The sequence below is a fragment of the Myxocyprinus asiaticus genome, chromosome 45 (genome assembly GCF_019703515.2).
Source record: "Myxocyprinus asiaticus isolate MX2 ecotype Aquarium Trade chromosome 45, UBuf_Myxa_2, whole genome shotgun sequence".
Taxonomy (NCBI): domain Eukaryota; kingdom Metazoa; phylum Chordata; class Actinopteri; order Cypriniformes; family Catostomidae; genus Myxocyprinus; species Myxocyprinus asiaticus.
The window spans coordinates 18,343,276-18,361,375 of record NC_059388.1 but is presented as its reverse complement, the minus strand read 5'-3'; the positions used below and the strand labels follow the sequence as shown (position 1 = coordinate 18,361,375).

At 37.3% G+C, this 18,100-nt stretch overlaps 3 protein-coding genes across 4 annotated transcripts in view; 1 reads left to right on the top strand and 2 right to left on the bottom strand.

Annotated features, from left to right (window-relative positions):
- LOC127434848 (prestin-like) overlaps nucleotides 1-18,100 on the bottom strand; it is a 230,607-nt gene that overhangs the window by 188,524 nt on the left and 23,983 nt on the right. The window lies entirely within an intron of this gene.
- LOC127434847 (PR domain zinc finger protein 4-like) lies at nucleotides 370-11,483 on the bottom strand. Of its 2 annotated transcripts, XM_051687868.1 has the most exons (12): nucleotides 11,395-11,479; nucleotides 10,986-11,053; nucleotides 9,195-9,310; nucleotides 8,902-9,090; nucleotides 6,437-7,183; nucleotides 5,758-5,907; nucleotides 5,513-5,631; nucleotides 5,029-5,114; nucleotides 4,750-4,877; nucleotides 4,238-4,657; nucleotides 3,181-3,349; nucleotides 370-897 (listed from the first exon to the last, which is right to left on the bottom strand). In XM_051687868.1, the coding sequence occupies exons 3-12, from the start codon at nucleotides 9,307-9,309 to the stop codon at nucleotides 594-596; spliced, it is 2,427 nt and encodes an 808-aa protein (XP_051543828.1). In that variant the 5' UTR covers nucleotide 9,310; nucleotides 10,986-11,053; nucleotides 11,395-11,479; the 3' UTR covers nucleotides 370-593. The 2 variants fall into 2 exon arrangements, with proteins under 2 accessions (XP_051543828.1, XP_051543826.1); XM_051687866.1 differs by lacking the exon at nucleotides 10,986-11,053 and having other exon boundaries at nucleotides 11,395-11,483.
- On the top strand, nucleotides 11,602-17,296 carry LOC127434849 (26S proteasome regulatory subunit 7). Its single transcript, XM_051687870.1, has 12 exons — nucleotides 11,602-11,764; nucleotides 12,027-12,064; nucleotides 12,169-12,250; nucleotides 14,101-14,200; nucleotides 14,335-14,466; nucleotides 14,575-14,647; nucleotides 14,815-14,910; nucleotides 15,254-15,418; nucleotides 15,529-15,616; nucleotides 16,322-16,524; nucleotides 16,720-16,816; nucleotides 17,001-17,296. Exons 1-12 carry the CDS (start codon nucleotides 11,695-11,697, stop codon nucleotides 17,156-17,158), a joined length of 1,302 nt encoding a protein of 433 aa, XP_051543830.1. The 5' UTR covers nucleotides 11,602-11,694; the 3' UTR covers nucleotides 17,159-17,296.

The following is an 18,100-nucleotide window of genomic DNA, read 5'->3' as shown; positions in this document are numbered from 1 at the left end:
TATATATATATGTATATATACATATATGTATATATATATATATATATATATATACATATATATATATATATATATACATTATATATATATATATGTATATACACATATATATACATATACATTATATATATATATATATATATATATATATATATATATATATATATATATATATACACATACATACATATATATACATATACATATATATATATATATATATATACATTATATATATATACATATACATTATATATATATATACATATACATATATATATATACATATACATATATATATATATACATATATATATATATATATATATATATATATATATATATATATATATATATATGACAATTTGACAGTAACACTTGACTTTAAACATTTAATGCATAATTTTCCTTATTGCAAATGTAATTATATTTCTGTGCTCTGTTGGCCAGTTGACATATGGATACAATGATTTTGGCAAAAGGAATTAAAGGCTGATGGCAGAACAGAAACAAAAACAAAAAAGAAAGGGAAAGAGATAAATAAATAGGCTAAGCAAAGGCTTGAATTCATCCTATAACATTTAAAGATAAAGTCACAGGGTTTTATCTGAAGAATATGCTGGATTGATCTGTCCTTCAGCCTCCCTCTCTTCTTCTTCATCCTCTTCCTCCTCATCTTCTTCATCTTCCCCTTCATCCCCCTGTGCTGCCCCTCGACCAGTTTTAGGACCCTTGCAGATTTTGAGGTGGCGTGTGAGATGGTATTTAGTGAGAAAAGCCTTGTTGCACTTTTCACAGATGAAGTCCCGTTTTCCGTTGTGAGAGTTTAAGTGTTTTTTTAGATGGTCTGTCTTCAAGAACTGTTTGTCACACTTTGGGCAGGTTATCTGGCGGTCTCTGGAATAGGGAAAAAATAAGCAAGAAAATGTTTAACAAATTTGCAAAGAAAATGTATATATATATATATATATATATATATATATATATATATATATATATATTGTGTAGGTCCCCCTTGTGCCACCAAAATAGCGCCAACCCCCATCTCAGAATAACATTCTGAGATTATATTCTTCTCACCACAATTGTACAGAGTGGTTATCTGAGTTACCGTAGACTTTGTCAGTTTAAATCAGTCTGGCCATTCTCTGCTGACCTCACTCATCAACAAGGCATTTCCGTCCACAGAACTGCAGCTTACTGGATTTTTTTTTTTTTTTTTTTTGTGCTTTTGGCACCATTCTGAATAAATTCTAGAGACTGTTGTGTGAGATTATCTAATCAGCCAATCGTGTTGCAGCAGTGCAGTGCATAAAATCACGCAGATACAGGTCAGGAGCTTCAGTTAATGTTCACATCAACCATCAGAATGGGGAAAAATGTGATCTCAATGATTTAGACCGTAGCATGATTGTTGGTGTCAGATAGGCTGGTTTGAGTATTTCTGTAACTGCTGATCTCCTGGGATTTTCATGCACAACATTCTTTAGAATTTACTCTGAATGGTGCCAAAAAGCTTTTATTTCTTTCATGACATTCCCAGTGGGTCAAAAGTTTACATACACTTTGTTAGAATTTGGTAGCATTGCCTTTAAATTGTTTAACTTGGGTCAGAATGTTTTGGGTAGCCTTCCACAAGCTTCTCACAATAAATTGCTGGAATTTTGGCCCATTCCTCCAGACAGAACTGGTGTAACTGAGTCAGGTTTGTAGGCCTCCTTATCCTTTTTCAGTTGTGCCCATACATTTTTCTATCGTATTGAGGTCAGGACTTTGCTATGACCACTCCAATACCTTGAGTTTGTTGTCCTTAAGCCATTTTGCCACAATTTTGAAGGTATGCTTGTGGTCATTGTCCATTTGGAAAACCCAATTGTGACCAAGCTTTAACTTCCTGGCTGATGTATTGAGATGTTGCTTCAACATAATTTTCCTTCTCATGATGCCATTTATTTTGTGAAGTGCACCAGTCCCTCCTGCAGCCAAGCACCCCACAACATGATGCTGCTACCCCCATACTTCATGGTTGGGATGGTGTTCTTTTGCTTGCAAGCCTCGCCTTTTTCCTCCAAACATAACAATGGTCATTATGGCCAAACAGTTAAATTTATGTTTCATCAGACCAAAAAAAAAAAGTAAGATCTTTGTCCCCATGTGCACTTGCAAATTGTAGTCTGGCTTTTTTTGGAGGTTTTGGAGCAGTGGCTTCTTCCTGACTGAGCAGCCTTTAAGGTTATGTCGATATAGGACTCGTTTTACTGTGGATATAGATACTTGTCTACCTGTTTCCTCCAGCATCTTCACAAGGTCCTTTGCTGTTGTTCTGGGATTGATTTACACTTTTCGCACAAAACTACGCTCATCTCTAGGAGACAGAATCCGTCTCCTTCCTGAGCGGTATGATGGCTGCGTGGTCCCATGGAGTATATATTTGTGTACTATTATTTGTACTTTTGTATTACTTGGCTGATTTCTTTTGATTTTCCCATGATGTCAAGCAAAGGGGCACTGAGTTTGAAGGTAGGCCTTAAAATACATCCACAGGTACACCTTCAATTGACTCCAATTAGCCTATCAGAAGCTAAATTAGGCTTGACATAATTTTCAGGAATTTTCCAAGCTGCTTAAAGGCACAGTTAACTTAGTGTATGTAAACTTATTACCCACTGGAACTGTGATATAGTCAATAAAAAGTGAAACAATCTGTCTGTAAACAATTGTTAGAAAAATTACTCGTGTCATACACAAAGTAGATGTCCTAAACGACTTGCCAAAATTATAGTTTGCTAATACGAAATCTGTGGAGTGGTTAAAAAATTAGTTTGAATTACTTCAACCTAAGTGTATGTAAACTTCTGACTTCAAATGTATACATATATATATATATATATATATATATATATATATATATATATATATATATATATATATATATATATTTTTTTTTTTTTTTTTTTTTATGAAATTATTATGAAAGTATTTTATTAAGAAAGTAAATAGGGTCAATTTTTATTTCATACACGGACTTCAAACACCTTGTGATTTAAAACAAGGCTTAATCTAGCATCTTTTCTTAAATTAAACATTATTCAACTATTCAATTAAATCTGCATGTTTTTAACACACAAAAGAACTGTGCAAAATAAAAAACAAAGGGATTTGGATGAAACATGGCCTTACAATGAATGTGAATACATGTGCTGTTTGAGGTCTTGTTTCCGCACAAACATCTTGTCACAATGGTCACATTTAATGTTCTTGGCACCCGTGTGTATAACCATATGAGATTCTACGTGTGCTTTCTGAGTAAAAGACTTCCCACATACTGTACACCTGAAGTTCTTTTGACCTGCAGAACAAAACAAAAAAACCACATCAAATATTTCACAACAGTAATAATGACAGACTATTTCCATAGCCAATAAAAATAGAGCTAATTGGATTTGTTTGTTTGTTTTAATCACAGACCACTTTACTTCCATAATGTGACACATGACACAAATCAAAGAAATAATAAGAAAAAAAAATTGGTCGGGATTTTTACATCAGGATCTGATTGTATCATGAAAATGTAGACTACAATATTATCGGTTAATATATTTTCTGGCCTAAGTGACATCAGCTGAAAAGGAAAGGTGTTGAGCAAGCTAATATATTTTGATAAAAGATTAACTATACAAAACATTTTCCCCCTTTGGAATAACTCATGAATCATGTTCAATAAGACCAGGAACTTGTATTAAGAATGTTGTAAGGTCAATTTTGATTTCATGTTTACTTTAAAGGTGCTGTAAGCGATTTTTTAATGGAACGGTATGCAAAAAAATTTCCTACTCCCTGAAAGATATCACTGAAATAAGTGATATGAAATAAGTCTCTGTGACAGCTCTAGACTTTGTAAACAGCAAACAAAAATGTGTCCACGGGCCACGATCTATGACACTTTCGACCTGTCAATCATTTTGCACGTTCTCATAGTGTTGTCGTTGCAGAGAATTACTGAGGCTTAATGCCAAATTCTGATTTATAATTTGTTAGTTGAGGGCGCTATTTCACTACTGTTGTGTTTGATAACCTTGGGAACATGCTTTATGTCAGTGAGGTGTTTTGGAAAGAGGAGGCGTGGCTAAATCAACAGCTCAGTTTCGTGGAAGTTAGGACGGCTAAAATCGCTTACAGCACCTTTAAATCCTAGTGAAATCTGTTAACAGTGGTTATCTATGACATACACAATTACCTGTGTGAATTCTCAAGTGCTTTCTTAGATTGCTAGGATCACTGAACGCTTTGCTGCAGTAGCTGCACTTATGTGGTCTCATGCCCATGTGGCCCATGAAATGCACGTTTAACTTAGTGGATGTGGTGAATGCCCGTGTGCACATGCTGCATTTAAATTTCCTCTCCCGACCGTGAGTGTGCCCACTGCTGCTCGAATGTTCATTCACATCTGAGTGGCACTGCCACTGTGGAGAGGAGGCAGATCGGGACGGCTCATTGCTTATCTTGTCCTGTGACTGGCTGTGGGCAGAGTGAGAAGGGTGGTCTTGGGTGGGGCTATGCCTCTGGGCGTGGCTGGTAAGGTGAGATTTAAACTCTGTGAAAGAGGCACAGTCTTTTCCACAGTGACACATCTGGCCCTCTGGCACACGGGGTACACCTGGAGAGATAGAGTGGCAGCAGATAATTAACTCAATACCAACTCTGACAATTCTTTGGTTTAGAATGATTAAAGGGGGTCCATTGTCACACCTAGTTGTCTGCTGTACTCCCTGCTGTAATAGAACAACAGCTCCTGATCTGGTAGAATCTCTCTGGATGTGCAGAAATAAAGCTTTCCATTGTCAATATATGCTACCAGATTCTGCTCCTCTGTAGCGCTGCAAATGGAATTGATTTTAGTTTGCAAGTACCGGACGCTATTCATACAAAGCATGACATATTTGCCAGTCAAACATTTTCTGATTTAACTGAGAATATCAGGAGAAATATATATATATATTTTTTTTTATTACAGTACAGTTGTATTACCTTGCTTTCTGCACAAACATCATCCAGTTACATTCATGCTCATCTGTCGTCACGATGCAGAACTCTTGGATATCATTGTGGAACATCTACATTAGATTAAGGAAACGGAGACCTATTTGAGCCATTCTTAGGTTTACAACACAACATGTCTGTGTAATGGGGAATAAACTGTCTTAGATGACTCCATTTAGTTGAAAAATCTTCACACAAATATCATAATGTATGTAAACTGTATGGCCAAACTTAAATGGAGAGTTTACCCAAAAACTGTATTATGTCAATTTACCCTCATGTCGTTCCAAACTCGTATGACTTAACGCTAAACAGCGCAAGTTATAGGGTAAACAGTCATAGCGCTCACAAACACGCAATGGAAGTTGAGATTCTAACTGAAAATGACTTGGAATATGACACAGTAGTCACTGACTAATTTCATGATAATTTTGGGTCCTTTTTTAAAAAAATTTTGTGACGTGACAATGACCTTCCATATCTGAGGGGTCTCCTTGTCAGGCCAGTCTATAAGTTCTACACTGCTACAGTGCTGTCCAACCATAGGCCCAAAGCAGGTCCTGGAGGGTATGGTTTCTCTAGCAAACACACCTATAGAAAGCAAAAATTGAAAGTGAGTAGCTGACTAAAAAAGCCATTTGGATATGTGGTGAAAAGCATTCAATAAAAGGAAGTTAGACTCCTATAGGTTCCAGTGGCACAGTAGGCTTCACTTACCAATGGGCTCATCAGCTACAGAAATACGGAGGCAAAGAGGGCGGGGAAGTGAGAGGCGGGCTCTGCTCTGAATGGGCGTGTCTGGGATGAATGTAACAGGCCCGTGTTCAGGGCAGTCGGAGGGATATGACCGGTCACATAAAGTGCACCCTTGAAGACAAATAAAATGCATATAATATACATTACATTGATGGGAGTCACAAAACATTTAATTGACTTGAGCTGTAAAGTTATTTAAATGATCATTTTTACGATTGTTTTAGGCTTTTAGAGTTCATGCCATTGTCGTCAAGGCAACAGAAAAGGTTAGGAAGTGATTTTATCACACTAAAACCATGTTAACATGCATATTGTTAATATATTGAGGCTATACTTTTGAAACAGTGAGTATTTTAATGTTTACGGATTGGCCCCCATTCACTTCCATTGTAAGTGCCTCACTGTAACCCAGATTTTTGCTTTTTTTAAATAAAAGGAGGGACGAGTCAAAATTAATTTTTGTGTAATCAACATTATGCCAAAAATACTGTCGATTGAGCTTACCTTGTATCGCACCCTGAATATTCCTTTAAAATGTCTGTATAAAACCATGTGAGGAAACATTGCACTTTCTGACTCACTACACTCACATTGGACAATATAATTAAGACCCAATGCAAAATCAATATTCAAAACTTACAAATGTTGAAGGCAGTGGTCAAGTTTTCCTTATTGGAGGTTGAATCTTCTAGTTGCAATGTAGAGTTTACCAGCACCAGACTGTTGTCTGGTCCCAGAGAAACCTCTGCAGTGATGGGTGATACGTTGACAGGTTCCAATCCCATTCCTGAAGGTTGCAACTGAGCCTGTTGGGGCATGGCCCCAGTAAGCACCACACTAACTACCCCAGAGTTCAGTTCTCCAGTGGAGTGCAAGGCTTCACCCAGAGTCCCTGGACCACCCGCCCCTGTAGTGCTCGTTCCTACTCTACCACCCATATGCTCCTGTTCCATCACCACAGGCAGCTCCAAGCCCGCTCCATGCAGGGGCATAACACCACCTGAAGAGTCCACACTGGCCAAGCCCTCATGAGGCTGAGATCTGGTGCCAAGCTGCTGCTGAGTCTCTGACACCACTACACCTTCCATGGTGGCCAAGTCCTCTTCCATTCCATCAGGAGACATGGGACTGCTCACACGTGATTCCATGGTTAGTCCGGTTGTGTCCAGCTGTACCTCGTGAGAGCCTCCTTGGTGTAGATCAGGCTGGCCTCCTACCTGACGGGAGTCTAAGGACACCAGACCTTGTTCTAGAGGGCCACCTGGGCCACTGTATGGGTCCAAGCCAGATGGGTTGTTGTTGGACACAGAAAGGGTTCCATCCATGTTAAGGCTGCTAGGGTGGATGTACTGGGGTGGAGGACGATCTGCCAAATATGACAGAATACCTATAGAAAGAGGGCCAGATTTAATTAATGAACTAACTAGATGTATTATTGTACTAACACATCGGTTAAATAGGTTTAACGGCAGGGTTTTTAACTTGCCGTCCATGAATGTACTGCGGGCAGTCTGAATATTTAAGATATTTCTATATTTCAAAATGTATTTCTAAATGTAGTAAATTTGGTCATAGCTTCATCTAAAATGTATTGTCTAATTTAAGGCTGTCGAATTAACACGGCAATTCTGTGTGATTTTTTTTTTTTTAAAGAACGCCACTTTAAAGGTGCACTCAGTTATTTTTTTCCTTATTAAAAATGTTTGATTCCTAACTAAATTAATTGTAATTTTTAAACATATGTATAAAATCATGACCACACACAGACTTCAGTCATATCAGTAAACTTATAAAAGCTGTTTAAATTTACATGAAGAGTGTCCCCTCTTGGGAGCCGCCATGTTAGAATCACATGACCAGCCAAATACTACTCCCTTAATCTCAGCAACCGCCCTATTATTTGACACTTTCACTCGTGGTTTGAATTAAGCATGGCCGACTGTGAATAGTGAATTTCTACAATGGCATCAGGAACAGAAAACTATTGCGTTTTTAAACGATGCTGCATCCATGCCATTAGGTGTCCATCTTTAGTAAGGAATCAAGCTTGAAGTTCCATCTCATGTTTTTGCGAGTCTCCGTCAGCATGGGGCAGTAAGTCAGCTCCATCAGTTCAGGCAACACTGAAAACCAGTGAAATGCACACAACCACAGTGTGAAGCACCAAAAGTGTCTGTCTGACACAAGTGGAGAGATGTAACACAAGAACGCATCTTGTGCGAACGTCTACCTTGGACAGATTGATTAACTTAATTGTAAAATGGATATCAGTGGACTGTAGGCCAGTGATAGGCTTATGTGCAATGATATGGAAATAAACCAAACAATATATTGACTTATTAAGCCACTTTTTTTGTATTGTCTAATCAAACCTTTACACATCTGCCACAATAATGCAAAGTCTTTGAATTATCTCTGATATTATTATATAATTGTGAATTATTGTTATTACATTTATTATATTTTATATTTATAATTATTTTGATTAGCCTATTACATATTGAATTGTTTTTATTTGTTGGTCTTTTACAGCAAATATTGATGATTAATTGTGATTAGATTAATTAATAGGCATATCATGTAGTTAATTTGATTTAAAAATGTGATCAATTGAAAGCCCTACTCTAAGTTCATCTTTGGGTGATTTGGATGGTTCTTAAATGCATGAAACCAAAATGAGACAAATGTACAGTAACTCTCTCTTTGTCAGACAATACAATGAAGCGATGAATCCAGGACATGGCAAAGGATGTAAAGGTTGGCTATTTAAATGAGAAATTTACATTTATGCATTTGGCAGACGCTTTTATCCAAAGTGACTTACAGTGTACTTATTACAGGGACAATCCCCCCGGAGCAACCTGGAGTTAAGTGCCTTGCTCAAGGACACAGTGGTGGTGGCTGTGGGGATTGAACCAGCAACCTGATTACCAGTTATGTGCTTTAGCTCACTATGCCACCACCACTCAAATTATGTCAACACTAGCATAGCATAATGTAAAAATGCTTGTACATGTTTTCATTATATATTAGGGATCCTTGGGTCAGAAAAGGTTGCCAACCCCTGGTTTATATTGTCTTTGTCTTGTTTTTCTGTAACATTACCTGGAAGGATATGTCTGAAGTAACTACTCTCCAGGTGGGGGTATGGAGGAGGTGGTAATGTATAATTTCTCTCTGGAAGGCCGCACATAACACCTCTGTCTGCTAAAGGACCCATGGGCAACATTAGGGACAGGGCAGAGGGAAGCGGCCCAAGTGAAGGACCCAAGCTGGGTATAGCAACTGGCATGCCTGAAATTAAAGCAAAGAGTGTTACCTCTCCATTCAGTCAAACTTCTCATACCACACAGAGCAAATGTCATACCAATACATCTGAAAGGCATTTGTTTCCTGACCTGGAGTGGTGATGGGGTTTTGGGTTGGGGATGTAGGGAGGCAGAGGTGACTTGCACTCACAGGGGGCACACTGAGCTGCTCCATGCCCACCGGGCTGAGGTTCATGTCGTTCATGCTGGATAAAAGAAATGTTATTGGATTCCATGATCAACTTATTTACCTTGGTGTATGTGCAAACTAGGGCTATGTCGATACAATCAAATATCGATATACTGCAATACTTTTTCTCATGATATTGTATCGATACTTTAGATCCATGTATCCATGTATTGACATCACTACAACATTCAGGGTTTTACTGAAAACATTTGGGGCTTAAGCCCCGGTAGTCGATACTACACAGTATCGATGACACCAGGGGCAGTGGTAGCTCAGCGGTTAAGGCTCTGGGTTACTGATCAGAAGGTCGGGGGTTCAAACCCCAGCACCGCCAAGATGCCACTGTTGGGCCCTTGAGCAAGGCCCTTAACCCTATCTGCTCCAGGGGTGCTGTATCATGGCTGACCCTGCACTCTGACCCCAGCCTAGCTGGGATATGTGAAAAAGAAGAATTTCACCGTATATGTGCAAATGTATAATGTGTGATAAATAAAGAAAATTAATTATTATTATGTATCGATATTTATATTAAACTATTTGTGTATTAATATCATGTAAACACAACAAAGCTGGCACCCTGTTACTTTCAAATCAATTTAATGAGCTCACCAGGAGACAAAAATTTGATGTTTCGAACTACATGCTCTTCATCAGACATCAGTATATAACTGAAATATACCCAAATGACTTGATTAGTAATCTAATCAAATTATGATATCGTGATGTATCACAATATATAGAATTGTAACGTGTATTGCAATAGGTATTGTATCGTGACATGCCAGGCAATACCAAGCTCTATTGCAAACACAGTTGAATGCAAGATGTGTTTGTTTACCTGACAGCATGGGTGGCGCTAGGGGTGAGCTACCGGGGCTTAAGCCCCAAATGTTTTCAGTAAAACCCTGAATGTTGTAGTGATGTCAAACGTACCAATGCTTCTGTATCAAGTTAAACCTAAATATAAATACAGTATAATTTTAATATAAAGTAATATATTTTTAAATTAATAATACCAGTCTTTCTACACAGTATCGATGACACCACATACTGACTCAATTCAGTACCAACACGCTGTCTTGTTGGGCGGCTGCTATTCAGCACTCAAGCGTGCATACTAGAAGAGCACAGATCGAGAGTCTGATTGGTCAAAATGCATGTCTTGGTGAGATATTAGAAACTGTTCATCCAGATGCAATAAGTACCAAATATTTAGGTATATAACCCTGAAAACAATGAGCAATACATATAAATGTGCTCTAAGAATTTGCAAACTTTAAGTCACGAGCCAGGACATTAGCGTTTTCTTTGCAAAACACTTACTGAGACAATGCCATTAACCTCGCAACTTTAAAACAACCAATTAATCAATAATTGACTATAAAACTTCTTCCATACTATAAAACTGTCAACTATACACAAAGGGTGTTTTACCTATGGAAAGTGGAAATAGTATTTTTAAAACACTTTTTTGAAGTACGTAGTGTTAAAAGTTTCTGATCTCTGAACATATATGAGACTGAGACCAAAGTCAATAGGACCTTTTAGTTCCATTAATATTTAAAGATGTACTATATAAATATGTAACATTAAAACTTTTATTATAAACTGTATTGTATTCCGATATTTTAATCAAAGGATGGCCCCATGCATCCACTGATGTCTGAGCTAAGCCATGAATATCCACTGACCCTAGAACAGCTCCAGCCTGACAGCACAGATCAGGTTAGGCATTGATATGATGGATGCGTTCTTAGATCTGGAACAGGAAATATTAATCTAATTAGTAATTATTTAAACGTTTAATTCTGGCTTAATGGTTTAAAACAATTTTTAAAATGCTATTTTAGCCACTGGGCTGAATTTCAAAGGCTAAATATCACAGTATTTAACCCCTAATAAATGTAACATAACTAAGAAATCTAGAGTTAACCAAATATAGACAAGAGAGAGTCAACAATGCAACCAGGGTTTCAAAAACAAGCGGCTGATTTAACACACTGCTTGATGTCAACGCAAAATCATACGTGATGAATGTCATTACAAATTGCATGCTAGTGTAAATATTATTTAAAAAGACAAAACAGATCATTTTCTTACTTTATAGACTCATTACTACCCTCTCCGTAGATTTATGGTATAAAAACCATAACATGGCTAAAGGCAAACAGTGTATGAATCAATCGGGGTTATGTTTCAAACTAAGAGTCCCATAAAGTGGTCTGATGCTACAGAAGCTACAGTAGCACGTTTTGAACTTTTATTTTGAAATTCAATGTCAGTTCCTGTAATCCCTCTGAACCGGAAACAAAAGTGCTGCGGCTGTTAGTCTGAAAACTTGCTGTGTAATCTCGCCTCAACAGTCACGAAACATATTTAATTCAAAGAAAGCATTCAGCCATGCCTGACTATTTAGGAACCGAGCAACGCAAAGTAAAAGAGGAGGAAAAAGAAGATAAACCAATTCGAGGTATAAATTATGGGGATTTTCTTGTGCATTTTGTTAAAAGAATTCGCAAATAGGTTAGCACTGGATGACTAGCCGCACTGCAATTGCAATTTGTCAACAAAATGCCAGAATGCTCGAACTAAATCGATTTCAATTATTTTATTGTAATGTTTAGACTCCATTTCACCTATTTGCTCTGTCATATTCATGATTTGAGTTGGCTGATTAAAAGTGAGGAGTAGACCCAAAACCGTGCCTCATCTTGATTTGTTTTATTTCTCAGCTTTGGATGAAGGAGATATTGCACTCCTGAAAACCTATGTGAGTATTCTTACAAAAGAAACATTTCTGTTTGTATGATTAGATAACCTAATTCAGCCTGAACGGGAGTAGTTTGCAATTCTATGTTATCTGTTTGTGAACAGGGTCAAAGCACTTATTCCAGACAGATTAAACAAGTGGAAGATGATATTCAACAGCTTCTGAAGAAAATCAATGAGCTCACAGGTCAGTGCACTGTCATTGTGCATTTCAGCCTAATTAAAGGGATAGTTCACCCAAAAATGAAAATTATCTCATTATTTACTCAACCACATGCTAGCCCAGATGTGTATGACTTTCTTTCTTCAGCAGAACACAAATAAATATGTTTAGAAGAATATTTAAGCTCTGTAGGTCCATAAAATGTAAGTGAACTTTGAAGGTCCAAAAAGCACATAAAGGCAGCATAAAATAAATCCATAAGACTCCAGTGGTTAAATCCATATCTTCAGAAGCGATATGATAGGTGTAGGTGAGAAACAGATCAATATTTAAATTATTTTTTACTACAGTGTGACTTAAGTCATACCCATCTGGGATGGCATGAGGATGAGTAAATAATTTTCATATTTTTTTTATACCTATTCCTTTAATGAGGGGTGGGGAACTATTTTTTGGATCACTACTTAGTAATCCAAATTATTGTGGAATACTATAGAATATGTAAAGTTAAACCTGATTAGTGGTCAACCGATATGGGTTTTTTTAATGGCCGATGCTGATATCCAGAGAGCAGGGTTGCTGAAAGGCCGATACAATGCTGATATATAACATAATTTAATATAATAAACAACATAAACATAAAATTAAAAAAAAAATTAATAAACTTATTTAACACTATATTTACTCAATTTCACACTTTAACTTTGGTAAAAGGAATCTTAAAAAAAAATTTATATTGTATTTTAAATGGTAGATAGCAGTTTCTTCTGATTTCTATTTAGTCATAACATTTTTGTAATTTATTTGCCCATGAAGAAATTAATATATTAGGAAGAAGGAAATAACTGTACACACAGTAGACCAGCAACCATGGATGGCATGTCCACATTAGCAATCGCATTTACTAAAAAATACAGAATCAAACCAGTTGCACATACAGTGCATAGTGAATAAGACATTTACTTGTCACACACGTGAAGCGCTTTTACTTTGAAGTTGCTCTCACGTGCTCGTGCGGATCCAGCATGAACAGCAATCTACTGACAGTTTAAATGGCCTGGATCACCTGCTTGGATTGTCACGGACTGACCATCATGATTTGTGAATCAGAGGAACTTTTGATCCTGATCCTGAAGTTTTTGATTCTAGCTGATAGAATACACGCTTCAGAGGAAGATATTAGATGAGGGCTCAATGGGAAGAAAACTGGATTTTTGTGAGACTCATGAATTACATCTGTTTAAACGAGATATCTGCTTATTTGCAAACGGTATATAATACAAGTTTTATTGATATTTGCCTTTTATCTTTAGAAAATGTACAGGGAACTGTTGAGGAGAGACTGTTAGAATATGTGCTTTTGAGATAAATAAATGAGTGCTCCACAGGACGCTGGATCTGCTGAAGTTGTGTGAGGTTTTTTATTACATCTGTTTAATCGAGATATGCGCATTTTTGCTGACGGTATATGATATTAATTTTATTAATATTTGCTTTTTATCAATAGACAAGACAGTTAAAAGTTACAGTGAACTGTTGAGTAGAGAGAGGGAGAATGATACAGGCGAGCACTTTAATATTATGAGCTCAAACGCGTCTGCTGCGGCTCTGATATGTGGATCGTTTAAATGACACTGTGTTGCACACCGGTCTGTTATTGTAGTAACATGATGGCACGTAACAATAAAACGAACACATGCACCCAGGCGATTCTTGGCACCCTGAAGAAACAAATCGGCCAAATGGGAAAATGTATCGTCCGATGCCGATAATTACAAAATTCTGAATATCGGCCGATTTATCTGCCTCGACATTATATCGGTCAGCCACTAGTCCTGATATCCATGCACTGACACATCTGTGTGATTGTGCAGGTATTAAGGAATCTGATACAGGTTTGGCTCCTCCTGCATTATGGGATCTGGCAGCAGACAAACAGACTCTGCAGAGCGAACAGCCTTTGCAAGTGGCCAGGTATGATTATTAAGAGACAAATAAAAACAAAATGCTTATGAAAATTAAAGGGACAACCACATTGCAATGGGGAAAAAGCTAAGATTATTAATCTATAATTAGTATATGTAATGTTTTTTTGTTGTTGTTCATAGATGCACCAAGATAATCAATGCTGATTCTGAAGATCCAAAGTATATCATTAATGTGAAACAGTTTGCCAAGTTTGTAGTGGACCTGAGTGATCAGGTTGCTCCAACTGACATAGAAGAAGGAATGAGGGTTGGGTAAGGATGAAATGTTGGATCAGTCAGATCGTTTTCCTACTTCAGTAGCACCTAAACAAACTTCTTGATGATCTAACAATCTCACATTTGTTTTTTATCCATTATCAGTGTTGACAGGAATAAATATCAGATTCACATTCCACTACCACCCAAAATCGATCCTACTGTGACAATGATGCAGGTAAGAAATAGCTCCAGCATCCTTGACATTATATTTTTTAATGCATTGATCTTTGACTGCTCTAAATTAATTGCCTGTATTTGTAAATTCATAAAGATTAATTCAATGCAATTGTACATAATTAAGGCCAATAACTGAAGGAATAATTATTAATGGTACATAAACAGGTGGAGGAAAAGCCTGACGTGACCTACAGTGATGTTGGAGGATGCAAAGAGCAGATTGAGAAGCTCCGAGAAGTGGTTGAGACTCCTCTGCTCCATGTAAGTCATAATTGCATCCCAGTCTACCTATTACAATAGCAGATTTTACTTGTCTGTAGACCAGGAGTCAGGAATCTTGATGATGTGTAGTGCCATTTTCATTTTTCTCAGTAATGACTATACAATGTCCCCTACTTCACACATTTAAATGTATTAAACTATATGCATTATATTATTTTATATTATATTAAACTAATTTAGTATTGTTTTGAGAGCACTACTCCCTGAACTACTTTACTGCAATAAGTGTTTTTTTGTTGTTGTTTTACTTTTTAAAATGAGTGAATTTAAATTCCCTCTTTGTCTTAATTTCTATTGTCAATTTCCATGTTCTTAATTCCAGCCTGAGCGCTTTGTGAACCTGGGTATTGAGCCTCCAAAGGGTGTGTTGCTGTTTGGGCCTCCCGGTACAGGTAAAACTCTGTGTGCCCGAGCTGTGGCTAACCGCACTGATGCCTGCTTCATCAGAGTAATTGGATCCGAGCTGGTTCAGAAGTATGTTGGGGAGGTCAGTGCCTTTATTTTCTAGCAGAAAGCTGGAAAGAAAGTACAATTTAAGGTTGTACTGATTAAGTGCTAGCAAAATTTATATACAAACCTTTTTTGTGCCTAATCCAGGGTGCCAGGATGGTTCGTGAACTGTTCGAGATGGCGAGGACTAAGAAGGCCTGTCTGATCTTTTTTGATGAAATTGATGCCATTGGAGGTTGGTTTAGTTTTATATTATTGATGCTTTTCTGAAACCATATGCACAGTATTAGAAATCTTAATATGGGCAACTTCTGAGTCACTTAAAGGAAGAGTTCACCCAAAAATGAAAATTCTCTCATCATCCCTCATGCCATCCTAGATGTATATGACCTACTTTCTTCTGCAGAACACAACATTTTTTAGAAGAATGTTTCAGCATTGTAGGTCCATACAATGCAAGTGAATGGTGGCCAGAAATTTAAAGGTCCAAAAAGCATATAAAGGCAGCATAAAAGCAATCCATAAGACTCCAGTGGTTAAATCCATATCTTCAGTAGCAATATGATAGCTGTGGATGAGAAACAGATCAATATTTAAGTCCTTTTTGTACTGTAAATCTTCACTTTCACATTCTTGTTCTTTTGTTTTTGGCGATTTGCATTCCGTGTGCATATCCTCACCTACTGGGCAGGGAGGGGAATTTATAGTAAAAAGTACTTAAATATTGATGTTTATCACCCACACCTATCATATCGCTTCTGAATATATAGATTAAACCACTGGAGTCTTATGGATTACTTTTATGCTGCCTTTATGTACTTTTAGAGCTTCAAAGTTCTGGCCAACATTCACTTGCATAGTATGGACCTAGGGAGCTTTCAACCTATCTGGTTCTGTAAGTCTCATAATAGGTCTCTATGATATTGCTACCCTCTTGTAGGTGCTCGTTTTGATGATGGAGCTGGAGGAGATAATGAGGTGCAGAGAACTATGCTGGAGCTGATTAATCAGCTGGATGGATTTGATCCCAGAGGAAACATTAAAGTCCTGATGGCCACCAACAGACCAGACACCCTGGACCCTGCTCTGATGAGACCTGGCCGACTGGACAGAAAGATTGAGTTCAGCCTGCCTGACTTAGAGGTGAGTATTAGCCTCTAAATTCTCAAAGTAAATAAAAAAGTGGTCAAAATGTCCTAAACAATGACAATGGGTTCAGATTTTTGCAATGCTGGTTTGGGCTGCCATTCGCTGGCAAAAGATAGACCTGATCAGGTAATGGTACATTCTAGTATAATTTTAATTGTTTGTAATGATTTGTGCATGCTTTGTTTCCAGGGGCGTACTCACATCTTCAAGATTCATGCTCGCTCTATGAGTGTGGAAAGAGATATTCGCTTTGAGCTGCTAGCACGTCTCTGTCCCAACAGCACGGGTGAGTTCTTACCACCATTCTACTGATGTACATGCAATGTTGCACAGTGCACAGCACACAAAGTAAACAGTTAACATTTATCTTCCACATAGGCTTAAGCAATGTTGATGTTTCAGGTACCGGTAATCATGCATCTTTATTTGCAATAGTTAACCGTGCTAATTGTGTTTTCTTTGCCTCTCAGGTGCTGAGATTCGCAGTGTGTGTACAGAGGCAGGAATGTTTGCCATCAGAGCTCGCAGAAAAATTGCCACAGAGAAAGACTTTCTGGAGGCTGTGAACAAGGTTATCAAGTCCTACGCCAAGTTCAGCGCCACCCCTCGCTACATGACTTACAACTAAAGAGTTTTTCCATACTCTAATCTGTGCTGTTTTTTTCTTCCCAATGTTTGTTTTCTGCCTGATAATTATAGAGGATTCTTGTGTATGTCTTTTCACCTTTCTGTGACATCACTCATCAAATAAAAAATATTATACATAGTACATGTCTTTTATACACCATGTAAGGGGACTGCCCCCCCTTGGCTCACATGGGGGGCATTTTTTTTACCTTTACAAAGGTAATTTTTTTTCCGAGCCTTTTGACTCTGTCATCGTTTTATGTCAAATACTTTAAACAATTAATTCAATTTTAAAATGGCATGTTTCTGTAATTACAAAATTGCATGATCTCTACATTGCATAATGTGCATTGTTACTGAAACAAATATTTTTTTCTCATTTACATATTTCCAAATATTATGGCTATTAAATTAACAGCCTACAAAACAAATGCATTGACACAGAGGAGATGACAGAATTTCTCCAGATTTGGGATGAGGAGCTTATATAAAAAACTAAAAAAAAAATCATGCCAATTTAATAAAACAATGAACATTATTCAGAGCTGATTCATACACCAAAAGTGGTTAATGTTCTGTAAAATTATTATTGTATCATTAATAACGTTTTATTTAACGTCAAGGCCATTTAAAACAGCCAGATATTATTTTTGTTAATATTAATAATAACTACATTGTAGCTTTTATAATTTTAGCGCGGTAGCACGACACTGAACTGATGCGGAGCTTGAGAAGTGCCGGTTTATGGAGCGAGCATCTGCCACTGAATCTGCAACATCTGGACAACGGACAGAACGAAACAAATAATGTAGCGAAATTTCACATGAAGTATGTGATGGATATATTCATTTGGAATTATGTCAGATTGCAGGGGATTTGTTTTTTTGCCCAGAGCCTCCGTTAATTTCCGACCCTGGATAGAACTGGAGATGAGAGATGCAAC

Coding starts and splice junctions, on each gene's coding strand:
- LOC127434847 (XM_051687866.1), bottom strand. CDS start 9,309: ATGAACGACATGAACCTCAGCCCGGTGGGCATGGAGCAGCTCAGTGTG. Junction 4,878..5,028: donor ATGTTTGTGCAGAAAGCAAG/GTAATACAACTG, acceptor TTCCATTTGCAG/CGCTACAGAGGAGCAGAATC. Junction 898..3,180: donor CACATGTATTCACATTCATT/GTAAGGCCATGT, acceptor TCCCTATTCCAG/AGACCGCCAGATAACCTGCC.
- LOC127434849 (XM_051687870.1), top strand. CDS start 11,695: ATGCCTGACTATTTAGGAACCGAGCAACGCAAAGTAAAAGAGGAGGAA. Junction 11,765..12,026: donor AGAAGATAAACCAATTCGAG/GTATAAATTATG, acceptor TTTATTTCTCAG/CTTTGGATGAAGGAGATATT. Junction 15,419..15,528: donor TTCAGAAGTATGTTGGGGAG/GTCAGTGCCTTT, acceptor TGCCTAATCCAG/GGTGCCAGGATGGTTCGTGA.